A 22,943-nucleotide genomic window follows, 5' to 3' on the forward strand; every position below is an offset into this window, starting at 1 on the left:
TGGAATTTTACAACATGAGCAAATGTTTATAATGCCATGCAGACAGACACCAGACAAAAAAAAAAAGGTAAATCCACAGAGAGAGAGAGAGAGAGAGAGAGAGAGAGAGAGAGAGAGAGAGAGAGAGAGAGAGAGAGAGAGAGAGAGAGAGAGAGAGAGAGGAGGGGGGGGGGGGGGGGGGGGGGAGGTAGGTTTATATTCAACATGGACAGGTATAGTGAAAATCAGTAATGTTACATAAATGCTTTGTATGAAGCAGAAGACAGAAACTATAGTTGAATAATGTAAAAGGAGGAGCAATGGCTTTTCCTAATCTTTTTTTATTTTAGCTCAGCACACCTACATACTTACAAAGTAATTCCCACATCAGTGTAACTAATTTAGCACTATTCAAAAATTTTTTTTGGAATACTTTCAAGAAAATAGGCAGACCTGTTAAACAGTGATCAAATAACATTTCGTGATAAAACATCTTGGAAGATTAAAACTGTGCACTCGACCAGGACTCAAAGGCAAACGCTTTACCATCTGGGCATCCAAACACAGCTCACAACCCATCCCCACCTTATCTCTTATCTTCCAAATTTCACAAAACTCTCCTGCAACACTTGCAAGTCTAAACTCCTGGAATAAAGGATAACATGGAGACGGGTCCCAAGCCGTGCTTGAGTAGCTCAATTGGTGAGTACTTGCCCATGAAAGGCAAAGGTCCTGAGGTCAAGCCTCGGTCTGGCACACAGTTTTAATGTGCCAGGAAGTTTTTCGTCTGTGTACACTCTGCTGCAACAGAAAATTTCATTCTAGAAACATCCCCCAGGCTGTGGCTATGCCTCATCTCTACAATATCCTTTCTGCCAGGAATGCTAGTCGTTTAAGTTTCGCAGGTGAGCTTCTGCGAAGTTTGGAAGGTAGGAGATGAGGTATTGGTGGAAGTAGAGCTGCAAGGATGGGTCATGATTTGCACTTAGCTCAGTCAGAACAGTACTTATCTACAACAGGCAAAGATCCCAATTTCGAGTCTCTGTCCAGCACACAGTTTTAATCTGACAGGAAGTTTCATATCCACACACACACTACTGCAGAGCGACAATTGCACCCTGAAAACATTTTGTGATAACGGAACTGTCGCATCACAATCAAACAGCCCCATAGCAAATGGAAAGAGGAGAGTCATGCACAAGTTGTAATGACAAAATGGTAGCTTTCTTTGGTACCAAAGAAAGCTATCATTTTGTCCACATTGCTTACCAGCTGGATCCAGTTTTGCATTAGAGTCCACAACTACTATACATAATATTAAAATATTAAACATCTATTTTATTTTCTATACTGTATTGCTCACAAGAGTGAAAACGTCTTTTGAAAGATTTGGGATTTGGTTTTAGACTATGAGTCAATACAGAATAACGATAGTGTTTTACACAAAACTGTGAAATCATCCAGTGTAAATTGAAAATAGTCATAATATACATATTTTTATTTGTGTACATTATATTTCAGTTTCTCAACTTGGATATCCACATTTATGTATTGCACACAAAAGTGCATGTACAGGAAGACATCATTATAGAACAAAAGCCGTTTTCATTTACAATGTAAGGTAATAAACTCTGCACAAAATTTTACCAACAATACAAATATTTAACACTTTACAAAGCCAAAAGACAAACATTATTTGAATTCTTAGTTGCTGTAATCATGAATATTCATGTCCAGCAGCACAGCTAATAGAAACTTTCAGTTTGAAAGAGAAATGCCTCACATGCCTCTAAATTTCAAGTACTACATCATCATTAACATCCACTGATAACATTTCAGGGTAAATTCTCACAATAAATTACACATCAACAATTTGAGCTAAAACATTTGCATAAATTATTTTCATGTATAAATATGTTTTATACAGTATATACAAATCAAAATTGAATCTCTCTCTCTCTCTCTCTCTCTCTCTCTCTCTCTCTCTCTCACACACACACACACACACACACACATAAACTTTCTTACAAATATTACAATTTTTCCACTGTAAGCAACCACAAATGAAACTGGATGCAGAAATAAGCACCATTGAATGAAAAAAACTTTCCTAATGGACCTACCTATGATATATGGCACAGAACATTCAATACAAATTTCCATATAGTTCAATATACACACAGATCTGCACAGACAAACATGTTTCCATTTACTCAAATTTATACAACAAGCAGGAAAAAAGCATGAATCTGGCATGAATCACCAAGTGGGCAAGTAGACAACAATTTTCTTTGGTAAATAAATTATATGTTTCCTTTGTTTCAAGTTGTTATACATTCTAATACTTGCTAATCATGGCTTATAATAGTGGTGTTAAATGACATACATTAAAATAAAGTCTTTGGAAAGATGTCCTGTGAATAATTATTCTGCAGTCTTCTCATCCAGTAACATCTTCCTACTGCTAGCAACATACCCCTGAAAAAGAAACATATATTATTGAAATATGACATTTTAATAACTTATAGAAACTAAATGTAAAGTTCATAACAACTATAAATAGTCCAGAGCCCTAGAAAATTGATTATTATGGCACCCTTAAGAATTTGTGACTAGGCCTATCCCTTTGGGACACACTGAGTATTGTTTGCACTAACTAAGTTGACACTCAGTGTGATGGCCGATGTGTGCAAAAGTACATGCATTTTCCATTTACAGTCGCTCCCATCAACCACCACACTGCGTGTCAACTTACATTGAGTGGACAGTATAATGAATCGTGTCTGGAAATAGCAACTACCACGAAGCCTCCGAATAGGCTTGAATTTCCAATTCTTCTTGTCACTGTCTAGTCACAAGATATATGTGGTAGGAACTAATACGCTCTCTCACCCTTCTTAAAATGTACCTTCTCTAAATTTTAACAGTACATCTCTCTGTGATGCACAATTCCCTTCTTCTAGTGTGCCACTGTACATACATGCATACATTAATCCTTGTTCCATAGATCATGAATACGACATTTCATAATGATGTGGAACGTGTCACTTTAACATAAGTTTTCTTTACACAAAATAATTTTTTTTTTACTGTTACTACTTCATATCTAAGAAATCATCTATTGAGTAGAAGGAGTTGTCATTCAGAAATTCTTTTAATTTGCTTTTAAATGTTGGTTGGCTTGTGTCAGACTTTTAACACTATTTGGCACATGACTAAAGAGTTTTGTGGCAGCATAATTCACGCCTTTCTGTGCCAAAGTGAGATTTAATCCAGAATAGTGAAAATCATCCTTTCTCCTAGTGCTGTAGCTATGCACTTCACTGTTATTTTTGAATTCGGATGGGTTATTAATGACAAATTTCATAAGTGAATATATGTATTGCGAAGGTACTGTGAATATTCTGAGTTTCTTAAATAAATGACTGTAAGATGATCTTGCGTGGGCTCCAGGTATTATTCTGATTACACACTTCTGTGCAATGAATACTTTCTCTCTTAATGACGAACTGCCCCAAAATATGATGCCATATGAAAGCAGTGAATGAAAATAGGCATAGTAGGCTAATTTACTGATATGTTTACCACCAAAATTTGCAATAACCCTAACAGCATAAGTAGCTGAACCTAACCGTTTCACAGATCATCAATGTGTTTCTTCAAATTCAATCTCTCATCAATGCACACACACACAGAAATTTTGAGTATTCTACCTTAGCAACAGACTTCCATTCATAGTCTATATTTATCAATGGTGTTTTGCCATTTACTGAACAGAATTGTATAAACTGTGTTTTCTCAAAATTTAGAGAGAGTCCATTTGCAGAGAACCACTTAATAATTTTCCTCAGCTGATTCTTGCTTCTTGGGTGTGACTACTATACTTGTATCATCAGCAAAAAGAACTAACTTTGCATCTTCATGAATATAGAGTGGCAAGTCGTTCATATATATTAAGAACAATAAGGGACCCCAAGACTGAACCCTGTGGGACACCATTCTTGATACCTCCCCAGTTAGAGGACTCTGCTGGTTTTTGTAGACTATCTGTACCGTTAATTTCAGCCTTCTGAATTCTTCAAGTTAAGTATGAATTAAATCATTTGTGCACTGTCCCACACATACCACAATACTTAAGCTTATCTAGAAGAATTTCATGATTCACACAATCAAAAGCCTGTGAGAGATCACAAAATATTCCAATGGGTGATGTTTGGTTATTCATTGCATTTAATATTTGATCAGTGAAAGCATATATAGCATTTTCTGTTGAAAAGCCTTTCTGAAAACAAAACTGACATTTTGCTAGTACTTCACTTTTACAAATATGTGATGCTACTCTTAAATACATTACTTTTTCAAGAATTTTGGATAAAGATGTCGGAAGTGAGATTGGACAGCAGTTGTTAGCATCAGATCTATCCCCTTTTTTATGCAATGGTTTAACAATGGCATATGTCAGTACATCTGGAAAAATTCTCTGTTTCAGTGAGCTACTACATATGCAGCTGAGAATGCTGCTTATTTGTTGGGATCAAGCTTTTAGTACTCTGTTGGAAATGTCATCAATTCCATGTGAGCTTTTACATTTGAGTGAATTTATTATTTTCCTAATTTCAATAGGAGAGGTGGGTTGAATTTCAATTTAATCAAATTGCGTAGGTACGGCCTCTTCCACACACTGCTTTGCATTTTCTAATGAATAACTGGAACCTATTTTCCTACATCATCATCATCATCATCTTGGACAGTTTCCAGCCACTGGCTGGGTCTGTCGGGAACACAAGCCTCTCCATCGTGTTCTGTCTTTCCACCATTCCCCCTCTTCCACCTTCGTCCAGTTCTCTCCTCTTCTCGTCACACATTCCTTCACTCCCTTCACCCATCTATCTCTTGGTCTTCCCCTGGGCCTCTTCCCCTTCAGTTGCAGATCAAACATCCTCTTTGGAATTCTTCCCTCATCCATTCTCTTCATGTGTCCATACCACTGCAGTCTTGATCTTTCTATCCTGTCCTGTACTGGTTCCTCCTTTAGTCTTTCCCTCACATACACATTTCGCAATCTGTCTCGTCTTGTTACACTCAACCTGCTCCTCTGGAACTTCATTTCACTAGCTTGTATTCTACTTTTGTCGCTTTTGTGCATTACCCATGTCTCACTTCTGTATGCCAATATGGGGACAAAGTAGGTTCGGTATGTAATTCCCTTGGATTTCTGTGGCACCTCCTTGCTCCAAATAAGCCCCCTAATGCATTTGAAGAACTGCCCTGCTTTTCTGCACCTTTCATTTATTTCCATTGCGTTTCCCCCCTTACTTTCAATCATGCTTCCCAGGTACTTTAAGTTCTCTACCACTTGTAGTTTTTCCCCTCCACAAGTTATATCCACATTTGGCCTATTCTTCTTCCTTGTTGTGACAATTATTTCACTTTTCTTTGCAGAGAAATGCATTCCATATTGTGCTGCCGTTGCCTCCCATACATCTAACTGCTCTTGCACCTCCTTCTCGCAATTTCCCCATAACATCAGGTCATCGGCAAAAAGCACTGCTTTCATTTTATGATCTCCAATTGCATCTGATACTTGGTGTAGGATTTCATCCATAACAATAAAGGCGAAAGTGCACTTCCCTGTCGCAGCCCATTTTCCAGCTTGAACCATGCAGTACGTTCCCTCCCCACTTTCACACAACTCTCACTTCCCTCATACATTTTTCTGACATTTCGTGTTATCTCTTCATCTATCCCTTTTGCGTTCAGCACATCCCAGAGCTTGTCCCTATAGATACTGTCATACGCCTTCTCAATATCTAAAAAGGCCATGATTAAGTCCTTCCCGTACTCATAGTGCCTTTCCTGCAGTTGTCTTACCGCAAATATGAGGTCCGTTGTTGATCTTCCCGGTCTGAAACCATACTGCTCCTCTTGCAGTCTACTTTCAATACTGCTTCTTATTCTCTTCTCCAGGATCTTTTCATAGATTTTTCCACAGTGGCATAGCAGGGTGATTCCTCTGTAGTTCTCACATCTCCTTTTATCCCCTTTCTTGAAGATCGGGACTATAATTAATTTCTTCCAATCCTCAGGAATTCTGTTCTCCTTCCACACCACCCTCAGCACTCTGTATACCCACTGGGTTCCTACTTCTCCTGCTGCTCGTATCATATCCACTGTTACTTCGTCCCAACCTGGTGCCTTGCCCCCTTTCATCCTCTTTATGGCTTCTTCCACTTCATTCCAAGTTAGATCATCAATTTCCCCACTATTATAATCGTCTGCTGCCTTAGGCTCTCCATCGCTGTTAGTTACCCACTTGACAGCATTCAACAGATCTTCAAAGTACTCCTTCCAAATCTTTTTGAGCTCATGCATTTCCTCCACAACTCTTCCATTATTATCCATGATCCTCAGGCACTCGCTTCTGTCGTTCCTCTTATTTCTTACCATGGTGTAAAGTACTTTTTTGTTCCCTTCACTGTCCTCTTCTAACATTCTTGTCCATTTTTCCATCCACTTCTTCTTCTCCGCCCTTACTATGGTCTGTGCCGCTTTCTTGCTTCCCTTATATTTTACCCTAGCTTCCTCTGTTCGGGTCTGGAACCATTCTCTGAAGGCTTTGTTCTTTCGAAGTACTGCCTCTTTACATATGTTGTTCCACCATGGGGTTTCCTTACTTCTCCTCTTTGTGCTAGTTCTTCCGCACACAGTCTCAGCTGCCTCAACTAGAGCCCTCTTAAAATCTCCCCATTCTTCTTCCACTGTTCTCTGATCTTCCTTTGGCAGCTTCTTCCTGATCAGTGTCTGGTACTGGGTCCTCCGTTCATCCTCTTTCAGCATCCATGTCTTCAACCTTTTCTCCTGTATGTCTGTTGCCCTCCTATCTTTTTTCTCTCTCAGGATGGCTACCAACAGCCGATGGTCACTGTCTAAGGCCTCAGATGGAATGACCTTAACATCTGTGAGGCTGCTCATCATCTGCCTATCCACTAGTACATAGTCTACTACTGAAGTTTGGGACCAGTCTCCACTGTACCAAGTTATTTTGTGGCTACTTCTCTTCTTGTACCAGGAATCTGCGATCGCCAGCTTATTCCTCTTGCAGAATTCCAGCAACAATTTTCCTTCTCTATTTCGGTTCCCCCAGCCCTCTGGTCCCATTATCTCCTTGAATCCTTTCCTGTCTGTGCCAACATGTGCATTGAGGTCCCCTATTATAATCTGATTACCTCCATTTAGCTGCTTTTGCATGTCATCCTCAAATTCCTCCTTCTCCTTTTTTGTACACCCCACCTGTGGGGCATATGCTTGGATGATTTCAATGCTTTTTCCTTTCACTCGTACTCTGGCTTTTATCATTCGATCATTGATACCTTCCACCTCCTCCTGCAGACCCTCTCTGACCACTATTGCCACTCCATTTCTTCCCCTCTCATTCCCTATCCAGTACAGTTTACATCCTTTACTTAGTGGTTTTTCACCAACTCCTCTCCACCTAGTCTCAGCAAGTCCCAAGATGTCCAATTTCCTCCTTTCCATCATTTCTACAATTTCTTCTAACTTCCCAGTTAGAGTCCTTACGTTTAAGGTGCCCAGTCGTAAACCATCTCGTAATCCTTTTCCATTGCTTGGTTGGTTTCCTTTAAATCCGTTCCGTGATCCGAGGCATGTTCCCTTTTCGAAAGCAGTTGATTTACCCACTACTGGCTTGCTAGGCCTATCGCAGCTATTTTCCTACAACACTTAATAAATGATTATTAAAAATGTTTTCTACTTCTGACTTCTTGTTAACAAACTTTTCATTGTGTTTGATAGAAATACAGTCTTCCTGTTCTCTCGGTTGCCCTGTATCCCTTTTCACAATATTCCAAATTGTTTTAATTTTATTATCAGATGTGCTAATCTCAGACATAATGCACATACTTCTGGACTTTTTAATAACTTTTCTTAATACAGTGCAGTAGTTTTTATAATGTTTCATTGTTTCAGAATCATTACTCCTCCTAGCTATAAGATACATTTCCCTTTTCTGTTTACAAGATATTTTTATCCCTTTAATAAGCCATGGCTTTTTACATGGTTTGTTACAGTTATATTTCACTGTTTTCTTAAGGAAATGGTAACAAATATACTCACAAAGGTATCATGAAATAGGTTAAATTTTAAATTGGCATCATGTTCCCTGTACACCTCACCCCACTCTAACTGTTGCAAGCTTTCCCTAAAATTTTGAAGTGTTAAATCATTAATGGAACGCACTATTTTGGGGCACTGTTTTGCATTACTGTATGGAGCTATATGCTACACTGTAACTAGCTATGCAATATGACCAGACAGACTATTCTTAATAGGAAAAGTTTTTATTTGATTAAATTTATCTTGGTCTATGAAAACATTATCTATCAGTGTGCTGCTTTCCTGTACCACCCAAGTAGGAAAATCAATAACTGATGTCAAATTGAAAGAGCCAAGTAATACTTGAAGATCAAGTTTTCTATCTGTGGTTTGCTGATGATCCAGGACACACTCATGATAACTAAAGAAACCCATACAAACACACTATTCTTCCTTGAATCTTATCAGTCAATACCACCTCATTGTGGTGACATGATGAGCAATACCCAAGTATCAGTTATCAAGGGTTTTTAATCTACCTATTTCATGAATGAATTACACTTCCTGAGTGTTTTTCTGATGAAGCAACATTTTGCTTATATAACAGAAAATAATCAATTTTTGAGGCAAATGCCCACATCATATATGTAACTTGGCCAGTTTTATCAGTACTTATCCACTTCTGTAGCATAATTTTCTACCTGCCCACTGATTCCACAGTAATGTTGATTATTCTGAAGGGATGTAACTTCTTTACTTACTTTACTTTTACTTTACATGTGGCAAGGGCCTTATCGAACATACGCCTGCTCTATGAGCCTCTTCCACTTCTGCCTGTCCAATGCGCTGTTTGTCCAGTTGCTGCTGCTGTTCATCCTCACTGTGTCCCCCTGAATGTTATCCCGCCATCTGATTCTGGGTCTGGGTCTCCCTCTTCTTCTCGTTCCTTCTATTGTTCTGCTGAATGCCATTCTAGGTAGTCTATCCTCTGTCATTCTTGCTATATGGCCTGCCCAATTCAACCTTCTCCTCTTGAGCACTTCAATGATGTTATGGTGTTTGTACAGCCCTCTTAATTCTTCATTTCTTCTTATTCTCCATTCCATGTTATTTTCGTCGTATACAGGTCCAAAAATTTTCCTTGGTACTTTTCTTTTGAATATTAACAGTTTTTCTTCATCTTTCTTTCTAAATATTAATGTTTCACATCCATATAACATCACAGGTATAATGGGCGATTGATATAAGTGGATTTTGAAATTACTGCTAAGTGATCTTTTTCTTAGAATTTTGATGAAACTAAAAAGTGTCTTGTTTGCTGTTGATAAACTGGCATCTATTTCTATATCTGTTCTGTTGTTATTACTAAAAATACTTCCTAGGTACTTGAAGTGGTCACGAGTCTTGAAATTGAATCCATCTACAGTCAGAGGTGCATCTTTTCTGGTTTTCTTACTTATGGGCAGGTATTCTGTCTTTTCTTCATTAACATGTAATCCTGTTTTCTCAGCAATTTTGTAGTAATTTTGCATCATTCTGATTAATTCTCTTTTGGAACTACTTATTAGTGCTACATCATCTGCACAGGCAAGTCTTGTAATGTTCACATCCTGTAGCTGGATCCCTTGTGGACTGGTTTTAGAAAATTCTCTATCAATCTTCTCTAGGACAAGGTTAAATAAAATACGTGAAATGGCATCCCCTTGTCTCAGTCCAGTGTACACCTTAAAATCTTCAGTTTCTCCTATCGGTGTCTTTATGCGACATAAAGTTTCATCGATACACATTTTAACTAATCTTATTAATTTTGATGGTATTTTAAATTCCTTCATTATATTTAGGAGCGTCTGTCGGTGTATGCTATCATAGGCCTTTTTAAAATCTACGAATAATATGTGGACATCTACATAGAATTCCCACGCCTTCTCAGTTACTTGTCTTAGGGTGAATAAATGATCTAATGTGGATCTGTTTCTGCGGAAACCGCATTGATAGTCCCCAATCAGTTCTTCTGTTATTGGTATCAGCCTTTTTAATAGGCAGCTTGATAAGATTTTGTAGGTGACATCCAGTATGACAATTCCTCTGTAGTTATCACAAACTAGAGAATCATTCTTCTTAAATATGGGGCACACAATTGCAGTTTTCCAATCTGCAGGAATAGTTTCCGTCTCTCAAATTGTTTCTATTAACGCCTGTATTTCTAATTCCAGTTGTGGGCCTCCATTCTTTAATAACTCAGTGTACATCTTGTTCTCGCCACAAGTCTTGTTATTCTTTAATTTCTTTATTGCTTGCTGTATTTCATTTACTGATGGGGTAGTAACTGTATCAGCTGTATCAATTATGTCAGGTTCTTCCAATTTAAAGTAAGAGTGTGGGTCATTGCAGTTGAGAAGTTGTGAAAAGTATGTCTTCCATCTGTTTTGTATGTCACTTTTGTTGGTCAATATTTTCCCATACTGATTCTTTATAAACTTTTCCCTTTTACTGAATTTACCAAAGGATTTTTTTATATTTTGATATATCTGCCTTGTCCTGTGATGTTGGAAATCATCCTCTGCTTCTCTGATCATACTGTTATAGTATTCCCTTTTCTCTTGTCTTAGGGTTCTTTGTGTTTTTTGGCGGAGTTTATAGTATCTTTCCTTCAGTGTCATATTGTCCCTTCCTTTAAGCCATGCATTCCTCGCATTTCTTCTTTCCAGTACTTTTGCTTGGCACTTTGTGTTAAACCAAATTTTATTAGGTCGTTTTCTTTCACCTATGATTTTGGAAGCTGCTTCTTGAATACTGCCCTTCAGGTGTCTCCATCTGCTTTCGAGATCCTGTGTTTTTGCGTTGGTCAGCCTCGGTTTTGTTAGGTTGCTTTTAATTTCTTTTGTAAAATTTTCTTTTATATCTACTTTCACCAGGTTTCCTATGTTATATCTTATATCACTTTCATTTTTGATATTATTAACACGTGGTCTGTGTCACAATCTGCTCCCCTAAAGGTTCTGGCATCTTTAATGCTGTTTTGGAATTGTTTTCATAGTGTGGACTCATGGAAAGGAGTTTTTACATCACCTCAACTCTGTTCATAAAAACATTCAATTCACTACAGAAATAGGAAAAGATGGTTGTCTGCCTTTCCTGGACATTTTGGAATTCGTAAGCCCAATCACATAGATACACAATGGCATGGTTGGGCTTACAATCATCGAATTGTCATCACACACTATAAGTGTGCTTAGAACACTTGCAGAGTTCACAGTCTTCAGATCCAGGTGGTTTGCCAAAAGAGCTCACTCACCTAAAGACAGTTGTTTTGAGGAAATATTCCACCTGGCATATTAAAAAGTCACTGTCAGCTGGTTGGTCGGAGATTAAGGGGACCAAACTACAGGGTAATCAGCCCCTTTTCCCTCATGCAAACAGGCCATGTATTAAAACCATTACCAAAAGGAGCTGGGGAAAGTAAAAAGGCATAAAACTAACTGGGAACCACACTGAAAGAGAAAAGAAAGAAGCAAAACAAAAGAGGAACACATGCACTAAAAGGAAAAAAAGCAGTTTAAGGTATTAAAATAATATAGCAGATAGCCTGGGCTGGTTGATCGCAAGAATAAAAAAGGAAGAACCAGCCACTCTGCAACACGCTATGATCTCTGGTCGAAAAACACAAGGCAAGGGAAACACACATAGGGAAAGACAAATATCAAGGTGAACGAACAGCAAAGAAAGAGTCTGTTTATTGGTAGTTTGTGTCAGCCAGTCAACAAGTTCATTTCCCAGGACTCCAATATGTCCTGGAGTCCTGATGAAGGCCACTGAACATCCAATGTTGCCGAGGGAATAAACAGACTTCTGGATAGTCATCACTAAAGGATGGCGAGGAAAGCACTGGTTGAGAGCTTGTAGGCTGCTTAAGGAATCACTACAGATGAGGAAGGACTCACCTGCGCAGGAGCGGATATGCTCAAGAGATGGCTTCTGACTCTACAGTGAAAGCACTGCAGACATCTGGCACGGAGAACTGTTCAGTATGTCCAGTGTAAATGTAAGCAAAGCCAACATTACCACTGAGTCACCAATGTAGAAATCTCCGAGTCCTGGAACGCACTGAGAATTGAGAAAAATTGCCGGTGGAGAGCATCAGGAGGAACTGGTTTTTTTGGGCCTTGCAATAGGTCCAGGCAAAGCTGTGACTGAGGTGTCGACCATGGAGGTGTATGTGAGTGGAGCCACAGCAAAGGTGGTAGAGGGAACGTGTCGAGTTCAGTAAGAAGGAACCAGACACGGGCTGCAATTGGGATCTCTGATCGGGGCTGCAATTGGAATCTCTGATCGGGGCTGCAATTGGAATCTCTGATCGGGGCTGCAATTGGAATCTCTGATCGGGGCTGCCTTTGCAGGAGATGGATAGCCATGGTGGGGAAAAGAGATGGTAATTTGGGTGTTTTGGCAAGTTGCGAATATGCACAGTATAACTGGCAAGCAGTTGTTGTCACCTGATCTACAGTGGAGAAACACCAGCTTCCATGAGCAGGCTGTTCACTCAACTCGTTCAGAAAGCTTCTGCTGCAAATCGAACTCCACAGTGGTGTATAGGGTCCAGCATCCGAAATTCTGAGGGCATTTCTGAACCATACACCACGCTCCCATAGTCAAGACAAGACTGTGCAAGTGCTATGTACAGCTGCAGCAGTGTAGAGCAACTTGCACCCCCATTGGTGTAACTCAGGCATTGAAGAATGTTAAGGTGCCAACACTGCTGCTTAAGCCAACGAAGATAGGGAAGCCAAGTTAAGTGGGTGTCGAGAACCACTCCTAAAAAGTCTCCACTACAGTAAGCAGTTGGTCATCGAGGTAAAGTGCTGGGTGTGGGTGACAGTATGACGATAACAAAAGGGCATGACATGAGCCTTTGAGGTTGAAAATTGAAAGCCATGGGTGACCACCCATGACTGTGTCTTTTGTACGGCTCCCTGCAGTCGACATTCAGCCAAACCAACTGTAGATGAGCAAAGGAAATACAAAATTTGTCAGCATATAAGAATGGTGATACTGACGCACCACTGCTGCTGTAAGACCATTAATGGCAATTAAAAAGAGTGGGACACTCAGGACAGAGCCTTGTGGGACCCCATTCTCTTGAATATGGGGAGGAACTGTGGGAAGCACCAACTCAAATTCTGAACATGTGGAGTGAAAAAAATTCTGTATAAAAATCGGGAGCAGGCCCTGAAGATCACACTCATGCAAAGTAGCGAGGAAACTGGGTTTCTTGAAGGGCAACACAAAAAGCAAGCATAACACTTAAGAGTTGCCATAACTCAGCCAGGTGTGGGAAAGAACCACTGCAATTCCACTGGAGGATGATACTTTCTGTTGTCTGGGAAGGCATGAAGGGACCAAGGAGGCAGGTTATGGCTCAGGGTCACCTGCTGCCAACAGCTGAGTGTGTGTATCTATCTCCATGGCTGCTGAGGTGCTGGCAAGATTTAGGTCTCCAGGGACACTACAATTTCCACATCATCCTCCGACGTGGAACTTACAGGGAGAGTGGTGTTGGGGCCACCTGAGTCTCCTGTTCCTTAACTGATTTCTTCTTCATCAGTTTGTCCTCTCCCTGCTCTTTAGGCGTTTGCTGGAAGGCCTTCCCTAAAACAGCATCAGGTACAGAGGTAAAACATGAAGCCTTTTAACCAACAGCTTGTGGATCCACTTTTGCACTGATGGAGATCTTGGAAGGGAGAGTTCCGATGGACCCCTTCCATGCAAGAGGAGCTGGAGAAGGCTGTTGCTTCTCTTGCTGGGAGGTGGGGACTGAAGTTCCTGGCATTTGGGAAGGCATTGCTCCCAAAGTAGAAGCTTTGGGAGCAACAGACGAAGTGCCCCCAACAACCAAAGAGGCGGGGGCGGATGTAGTCGGGCGATCCTGAGAGCCCACTGTACGAGACAGAGATGAGGAAACTCCATTCGCCAGTGGGGGTGATGTCAACATAGCTGTAGGTATGAAGAAGATAAGGGAATGTGGTGCAACTTTCATATTTCCGTTTAGCCTCTTGGTAAGTCAGCTGGTCCAGGATCTTGGACCCCAGAATTTTCCATTCCTTTTGGAGTACTGTGCAGTCCGGCAAGCAGAGGAAGTTGTGCTCTCCACAGTTGCCACAGGTGGGAGGAGATGCACATGGAGTATTTGGATGCAGTGGACTTCCGCAGTCTTAATATGTGGCACTGGAAATGCATTGGGAAGACATATGCCTGAATTTCGAGCACCGAATATGGGGAGGGACGTATGGTTTTATGTCATATCTGTATAGTATCACCTTGACCTATTCAGGTAATGAACCACCCTCAAGGGCCAAGATGAAGGCACCTGTAGTAACCCGGGCAATGTGAAGACACCACTGTTCTAAATTGGCACACAGCTCATTGTCGGATAGCAAGAAAAGGTCACAATGTAAAATAATTTCCTGGACAATGTTAAGGCTTTTGGCTTTTATGGAGCATGACGGAAAAGGGAATATCACCCAGCTGACCACAGGTGAGCAAAGCCCGGGACTGGGCTTGGGATGCTGTCTGAATCAGGACTAACCCATTTCTCATTTTGGACAGTGCAGCCACTTCTCCAGACTTGTCCTCCAGATTTCCAACAAAAAAAAAAAAAAGGGGGAGGGGGGGGGGGGGGCTTTGTAGCCAGAAAGGAGCCTCTGTCCTACTGCAGACGAAATACTGCGGTGAATAAGGCTCTATTTTTTCCAGTCCTATGTTTCTGCCACGATGTAACTATGGAGGAGAACTATTTGGTATCATATGTCGCTGCATTATAGTCTACCCTATCCTTCTTAGAGACTGCCGGGGCCATTCGGCCACGAACAAGAGATTACTTTCTCTGCTTCTTTGCAGGTCATCTGGCCTGACGCCACTCACTCTGATCAGACGCTCTTCCACATGCGCCACTAAACCACAGCATAGGCCACCAAGACGACGAGCACCTACTCCTTGGCATACGTGGGGAGGTTGTAGCTCAGGCATCAGCAGGGCAACCACTGTGTTTCAGGAGGCTACAACCAAGTGGGTACATAATGGCCCCACCATGATGGATTGGCTACCGTGCTGGATATCGGGTGCAGAGAAAGGCAATATTGTCATGGTGGTGAAAGAGGACAGCAAACAATGGAAGTTGATGATGGACCCCATGAGGGCCCTCGCCCAAATAGCTGGATTGTGGTTGGTGTTGCAGAGTCATGACAATAGGAGGTGCAAAAGGTCTAATTGCACAATAGAAATATGTTGCACTATGTAAGGCGTCCTTCCCCAAATGGCTTGCACTTAAGAAAAACTTGGAAGATGTGAAGGTCAAACCCTAAAAGGGAACCCAAACTTATCAGGCCAGAATGTGGGAGACTCCGTTTAGTTGCTTCTTATAACAGCCGGGAGTACCTTGGTCCTATTCTAACCCCCGGACCCGCAATGGGGGTCACTATCAGTTAAACCCAAAAACGAAGAAGTGGAGAAAGAGGAGATTATGCCGGAAAAATCCCTAGCTCTGCCTTCATTTATTAATTGTTCAAGGCAGCCAGGAACTTCTAGAAATCTCTGATTAAAGTGTTCACCATATGCTATTTAAAATTGTCGACTTTTTGCGGATCAGTGAAGGACCATTTGTTACTGTGGAAGGCTGTAATTTACAAAATACCTTGCCAATGTCGTATGGCTTACACTGGCCAGTTTCTGCACACCATTGGAGAACGCTGCACCAAACATTAACATTGCCCTTTCCTGATGCAACCAACGAAGTCTGCTTTTGCTTAACATTGTATCTCCAACAGAAATTCAATGGAGTATGACACAACAATAGTTTTGGCCACAGCAACATTATTTTGGGACCCCACAATCAAAGAATCCATGGAAATATATGTGGCAGAAAATTTGGTGAATCATGATAGTGGGTACCAGTTGGATAATGCATGGAACTCCCATCTCTCCATGAACTGATCAAAATAATGAAGACTACAAAGTTTGAAGTTTGCAAGGCGAGTGTCAGTCCTGAGGACATCTGAATTCAGCAACACCAGCGATGGCGAAGTTCACTAAGTAGTGTGCTCAGTCAGTCACCACTGTCTGACACACACACACACACACACACACACACACACACACACACACACACTCTTCACTAACAAAATGCGTAACAAGAGGTCTTTGTCAGCATATGACAGTTTACCTGAGGATGACTGGCAGGTGCCCAGTCAAAATATCTCACTGTGAAGTGGACAATGACTGTCTGCAAGTCTGAAATTTCTTTGGATAAGGTGTGTTGTGAAAACTGAAGCATAACAAGTAATTTCAACCATATTTGAAGTCACACATAGAACTGTCATTTACTAAATACTGATGTCGAGATACTTATCTGGCTCTTTTGTAATCCGCAAAAATGTAATCCCAAACAATGAGTGATGCAATGTAATTTATGACACATTACAAACATCATATTTCAATGTAATAATATTAACCCCAACACTTAACCTTTTCAAGTGTTCAAAGCTACAGAAACAAGTTCATATGTTAAAACTGTTCAATTCATGGTGACAGCATTATTAGGAATTGTAAACAAATCTAACTTTCTGATAACCAAGCCAATTATGTAAATTTTATCTCTCAATAAATGGTAGTAACTCTTTTTTTATTAATTAGTTTAGCTGTCAGTAACGAAAGCAGTAATTGTATTGTAGTTAAACTGAACAGCTCATATTTCACTACAAAAACATAAAAATTACTGTGGCCATTTTATTTAAAAACATGTACCTGTAAATTAGAAGTATTTTTCAATCCAAGTTGTCAACTGAATGTAAAACTTTTCATTGTAATTCACTTAAAGTCTGTTGATAACAATTAATCCATTGTAGTGTTTACTATCAATACCGGTGGATTTTTGTAGCCTGCAGGTCCGTCTTCCGTCAGATTTTGAGGCAGAATCTACATTTGTCATCTGTCTTTGCTATGTGGCAATAAACAGTATTTTATAATCATCATAATGATGACAGGGAAACAAGAGAATATTCAAGGAGAGATAGACCTACAGACGAAATAACCAAAGACAGGACAGGAACCGACCTAATGAGAGAGAACCAGAAGCAGGAAACAGACAGGGGTGTGGTAATGAAAAGAGGCACGATAACAGGCAATTTGAGAACAAAAGAAACCATCAGGGAAACTGACTTTTGTTCACAGGGAGCCTGTCGGTCTTAAGGAGTTTTGATGTAACTAGAAACCAACCTAATACAAATGGAAGATGTAGAGACAATCATAGGGAAAAATCTCATAATAGAAATGACAAATCGTATCAGGTAAATTAAATAAACTTCAAAAGAGATTTTTGGGAGGAAGACCTACCCAGTATAAACAAGGAGGAGCCTCGAAAACCAAAGGTAGACAATGAACTGGATGCAGTTATCTTGACAAATTTACTTAACGAGCAGCACGGTAGTAATGAAGTTTTGAATAAAAAAGATAACTCTGAAAATGCTCAATGTGATGAATATGGTTCTAAGAATTTATTTAGTCAAGCAACTTTTAAGGATATTTCTGAACCTCTGTTAGCTGATATTAATTGTGACAAACAGTAAAACTGATGATGTTAATTTTGTTTTTTAGTGACACTTGCGATGTGTATGAAGGTGGTTATGTTTTTGTGGTTGTTAGTCTGGAAGATTGACTGATCTGGCCTTGTAACAATAACCAAAACGGCCTTGCTGTGCTGGTACTGCGAATGGCTGAAAGCAAGGGGAAACTACAGCCGTAATTTTTCCCGAGGGCATGCAGCTTTACTGTATGATTACATGATGATGGCGTCCTCTTGGGTAAAATATTCCGGAGGTAAAATAGTCCCCCATTCGGATCTCCGGGCGGGGACTACTCAAGAGGATGTCGTTATCAGGAGAAAGAAAACTGGCGTTCTACGGATCGGAGCGTGGAATGTCAGATCCCTTAATCGGGCAGATAGGTTAGAAAATTTAAAAAGGGAAATGGATAGGTTGAAGTTAGATATAGTGGGAATTAGTGAAGTTCGGTGGGAGGAGGAACAAGACTTCTGGTCAGGTGACTACAGGATCATAAACACAAAATCAAATAGGGGTAATGCAGGAGTAGGTTTAATAATGAATAGGAAAATAGGAATGCGGGTAAGCTACTACAAACAGCATAGTGAACGCATTATTGTGGCCAAGATAGATACAAAGCCCATGCCTACTACAGTAGTACAAGTTTATATGCCAACTAGCTCTGCAGATGACGAAGAAATTGAAGAAATGTATGATGAAATAAAAGAAATTATTCAGATTGTGAAGGGAGACGAAAATTTAATAGTCATGGGTGACTGGAATTCGAGTGTAGGAAAAGGGAGAGAAGGAAACATAGTAGGTGAATATGGATTGGGGGACAGAAATGAAAGAGGAAGCCGCCTGGTCGAATTTTGCACAGAGCACAACATAATCATAACTAACACTTGGTTTAAGAATCATGAAAGAAGGTTGTATACATGGAAGAACCCTGGAGATACTAAAAGGTTTCAGATAGATTATATAATGGTAAGACAGAGATTTAGGAACCAGGTTTTAAATTGTAAGACATTTCCAGGGGCAGATGTGGACTCTGACCACAATCTATTGGTTATGACCTGTAGATTAAAACTGAAGAAACTGCAAAAAGGTGGGAATTTAAGGAGATGGGACCTGGATAAACTAAAAGAACCAGAGGTTGTACAGAGATTCTGGGAGAGCATAAGGGAGCAATTGAGAGGAATGGGGGAAATAAATACAGTAGAAGAAGAATGGGTAGCTTTGAGGAATGAAATAGTGAAGGCAGCAGAGGATCAAATAGGTAAAAAGACGAAGGCTAGTAGAAATCCTTGGGTAACAGAAGAGATGGTGAATTTAATTGATGAAAGGAGAAAATATAAAAATGCAGTAAGTGAAGCAGGCAGAAATGAATACAAATGTTTCAAAAATGAGATCGACAGATGGCTAGGCAGGTATGGCTAGAGGACAAATGTAAGGTTGTAGAGGTTTATCTCATGAGGGGTAAGATAGATACTGCCTACAGGAAAATTAAAGAGACCTTTGGAGATAGGAGAACAACTTGTATGAATATCAAGAGCTCAGATGGAAACCCAGTTCTAAGCAAAGAAGGGAAAGCAGAAAGGTGGAAGGAGTATATAGAGGGTCTATACAAGGGCAATGTACTTGAGGACAATATTATGGAAATGGAAGAGGATGTAGATGAAGATGAAATGGGAGATATGATACTGCGTGAAGAGTTTGACAGAGCATTGAAAGACCTGAGTCGAAACAAGGCCCCCGGAGTAGACAATATTCCATTGGAACTACTGACGGCCATGGGAGAGCCAGTCCTGACAAAACTCTACCATCTGGTGAGCAAGATGTATGAAACAGGCGAAATACCCTCAGACTTCAAGAAGAATATAATAATTCCAATCCCAAAGAAAGCAGGTGTTGACAGATGTGAAAATTACCGAACTATCAGTTTAATAAGTCACAGCTGCAAAATACTAACACGAATTCTTTACAGACGAATGGAAAAACTAGTAGAAGCCAACCTCGGGGAAGATGGATTCCGTAGAAACACTGGAACACGTGAGGCAATACTGACCTTACGACTTATCTTAGAAGAAAGATTAAGGAAAGGCAAACCTACGTTTCTAGCATTTGTAGACTTAGAGAAAGCTTTTGACAATGTTGACTGGAATACTCTCTTCCAAATTCTACAGGTGGCAGGGGTAAAATACAGGGAGCAAAAGGCTATTTACAATTTGTACAGAAACCAGATGGCAGTTATAAGAGTCGAGGGACATGAAAGGGAAGCAGTGGTTGGGAAGGGAGTGAGACCGGGTTGTAGCCTCTCCCCGATGTTGTTCAATCTGTATATTGAGCAAGCAGTAAAGGAAACAAAAGAAAAATTCGGAGTAGGTATTAAAATTCATGGAGAAGAAATAAAAACTTTGAGGTTCGCCGATGACATTGTAATTCTGTCAGAGACAGCAAAGGACTTGCAAGAGCAGTTGAATGGAATGGACAGTGTCTTGAAAGGAGGATATAAGATGAACATCAACAAAAGCAAAACAAGGATAATGGAATGTAGTCTAATTAAGTCGGGTGATGCTGAGGGAATTAGATTAGGAAATGAGGCACTTAAAGTAGTAAAGGAGTTTTGCTATTTGGGGAGCAAAATAACTGATGATGGTCAAAGTAGAGAGGATATAAAATGTAGGCTGGCAATGGCAAGGAAAGCGTTTCTGAAGGAGAGAAATTTGTTAACATCCAGTATTGATTTAAGTGTCAGGAAGTCATTTCTGAAAGTATTCGTATGGAGTGTAGCCATGTATGGAAGTGAAACATGGATGATAAATAGTTTGGACAAGAAGAGAATAGAAGCTTTCGAAATGTGGTGCTACAGAAGAATGCTAAAGATTAGATGGGTAGATCACATAACTAATGAGGAAGTATTGAATAGGATTGGGGAGAAGAGAAGTTTGTGGCACAACTTGACCAGAAGAAGGGATCGGTTGGTAGGACATGTTCTGAGGCATCAAGGGATCACCAATTTAGTATTGGAGGGCAGCGTGGAGGGTAAAAATCGTAGAGGGAGACCAAGAGATGAATACACTAAGCAGATTCAGAAGGATGTAGGTTGCAGTAGGTACTGGGAGATGAAAAAGCTTGCACAGGATAGAGTAGCATGGAGCGCTGCATCATCAAACCAGTCTCAGGACTGAAGACCACAACAACAACAACAACAGTGATGATGATCTGCTAGAAGAAGAATTAGATGGGATGACTTATATGGAAATAAAAGGTGGTGATATGTATGACAACGGGAGTGCCATTACTTGTCTTAATGATGAAGATGATGTAGGTACACATAGGGAAATATATGCTAGTCAAATCATTCCAGTTGATTTTTTTTTTCAGTTACTATTTCATATCTAAAAATTCATCTACTGAACATGAATTGTCATCCAGATTCCTTTAATTTGTTTATAAATACTGGTTGGCTATCTGTCCGACTTTTAATGCTGTTTGGCAAACGACCAAAGATTTTTGTGGCATCATCCCTTTCTGTGGCAAAGTCAGATTCAACCTAGAATAGTGAAAATCATCCTTTCTTCTGATATTACTATGCAATTTGCTTTTATTTTTGAATTGGGATGGGTTATTAATAACAAATTTCTTAAGTGAATATATGTATTGCAAATATACTGTGAATATCCCAAATTCCTTAAATCAATGTCTGGAAGGTGATCTTGGATGGCCTCCAGCTATTATTCTGATTACAAGCTTTTGTGCAATGAATACTTTTTCTCTTAGTGTGAATTACCCCAGAATATGATTCCATACGAAAGCATTGAGTGAAAATAGGTGTAATAGGCTAATTCACTGATATGTTTATCACCAAAATTTGTGTTAACTCTAACAGCATAAGTAGCTGAACCTAATGTTTCAGCAGATCACCAATGTGTTTCTTCCAATTCAATTCCTCATCAATACACATGCCGAGAAATTTTGAATATTCTGCCTTACCAACAGACTTCTGTTCATTTATCATTGATGTTATACCATTTACTGTACAGAACTGTATATGATATGTTTTCTCAAAATTTAGTGAGACGGGGATTGCTTAAGCCAAACAATGGAAAATCCACAATGGAATGTAACAATACTATGAAAAGGAAAGACTCACATCCGCAGTTTTAGGCAACTGAAACCACACTAAACACAACTCACACACATGACTGCTGTCTTAGGCAACTGAAAACACACGAGTGTGGTTTCAGCTGCCTGAAACTGCAGTCGAGTGTGTGTGAGTTGCATTTGCTTGTGTGTGTGTGTGTGTGTGTGTGTGTGTGTGTGTGTGTGTGTGTGTGTGTGTGTCCGTTTTTGACTAACGCCTTACTGGCCGAAAGCTTTATTTGTGACAGTCTTTTTGTTGCACCTATCTGCGACTCAGGGACTGCTTAAGGATAGATTAGAGAGCATACTACGGAGTATTTTGATAAATTTGGAAAAGTAATAAGGATGAAGGGGTAGTGGATATAATTTGTCAGGATTTTAGACCAGAAAGTGAAATTATAAAAGAACTGTTGAATCCAACTGCAATATCATAGTTGAAAGTTTACAGCCTATTTAAAGTAATGCCCCTCTTTAAAATGAGAAAGATGTGGGTTTCAGAGAGATTGAGGAGTGTTTATTATATGAGAGGGAAAATAGGTAACAATGAAATTCAAAGAAGCCCATATATTCATGTCCAATTGGATACCAGTAAAGGAAACTGCCCGACAGATACTGGGAGTCTAATTTGTGGGATCTCTAGAAAATTGAGAGATAAAAATAAAAGAGGGTGTCAGTTTTACTGAATTCTCTGCAATTAGGGTTAAGCTGCAAAGTGCAACAGGGAGAAACAATAAACTAATTACAGAACAGATCCCTCTGCTATGATGATCCTTTTGATACAGAATCTTATAGTGAACTAGTTAAAAGTAAAGCAGAGGAGGTTAAAGAATTAAATTTGGAAGAGAAGACAGAGCTTGAGGCATTTTTATGGGAATTTCGTGATATTTTCAGGGAAAGATCTGGATGCGTAAAAGATTATAAATGCACCTTGAGACTAAAACCCTATGACCCTTTCTTTATAAAGCCCTGTAGTATTCCCAAAAATGGAAAATAATAGAATATAGTTGCAACCAATACAATAATCTGCTGGTTGTTGTAGCAAAGGCTGACAGGTGCATTAGACTAGTTTTCGACTCACGATATCTGACCAAATTTTTAGGATGTGAGCACCTTTTG

At 39.9% G+C, this 22,943-nt stretch overlaps 1 protein-coding gene across 2 annotated transcripts in view; it reads right to left on the reverse strand.

The window, feature by feature from the left end:
* Positions 1-310: 310 nt before the first annotated feature.
* Positions 311-22,943, reverse strand: part of LOC126412281 (myotubularin-related protein 10-B) — a 124,489-nt gene continuing 101,856 nt past the window's right edge. The window contains exon 13 of one of the 2 annotated variants that reach the window (XM_050081792.1): positions 311-2,457. In XM_050081792.1, the coding sequence (XP_049937749.1) occupies positions 2,404-2,457 (54 nt within the window). In that variant the 3' untranslated portion in view covers positions 311-2,403. The remainder of the gene's footprint in view (positions 2,458-22,943) is intronic. The other variant, XM_050081791.1, reaches the window with a different exon arrangement.

Source organism: Schistocerca serialis, chromosome 7, assembly GCF_023864345.2.
Source record: "Schistocerca serialis cubense isolate TAMUIC-IGC-003099 chromosome 7, iqSchSeri2.2, whole genome shotgun sequence".
Taxonomy (NCBI): domain Eukaryota; kingdom Metazoa; phylum Arthropoda; class Insecta; order Orthoptera; family Acrididae; genus Schistocerca; species Schistocerca serialis.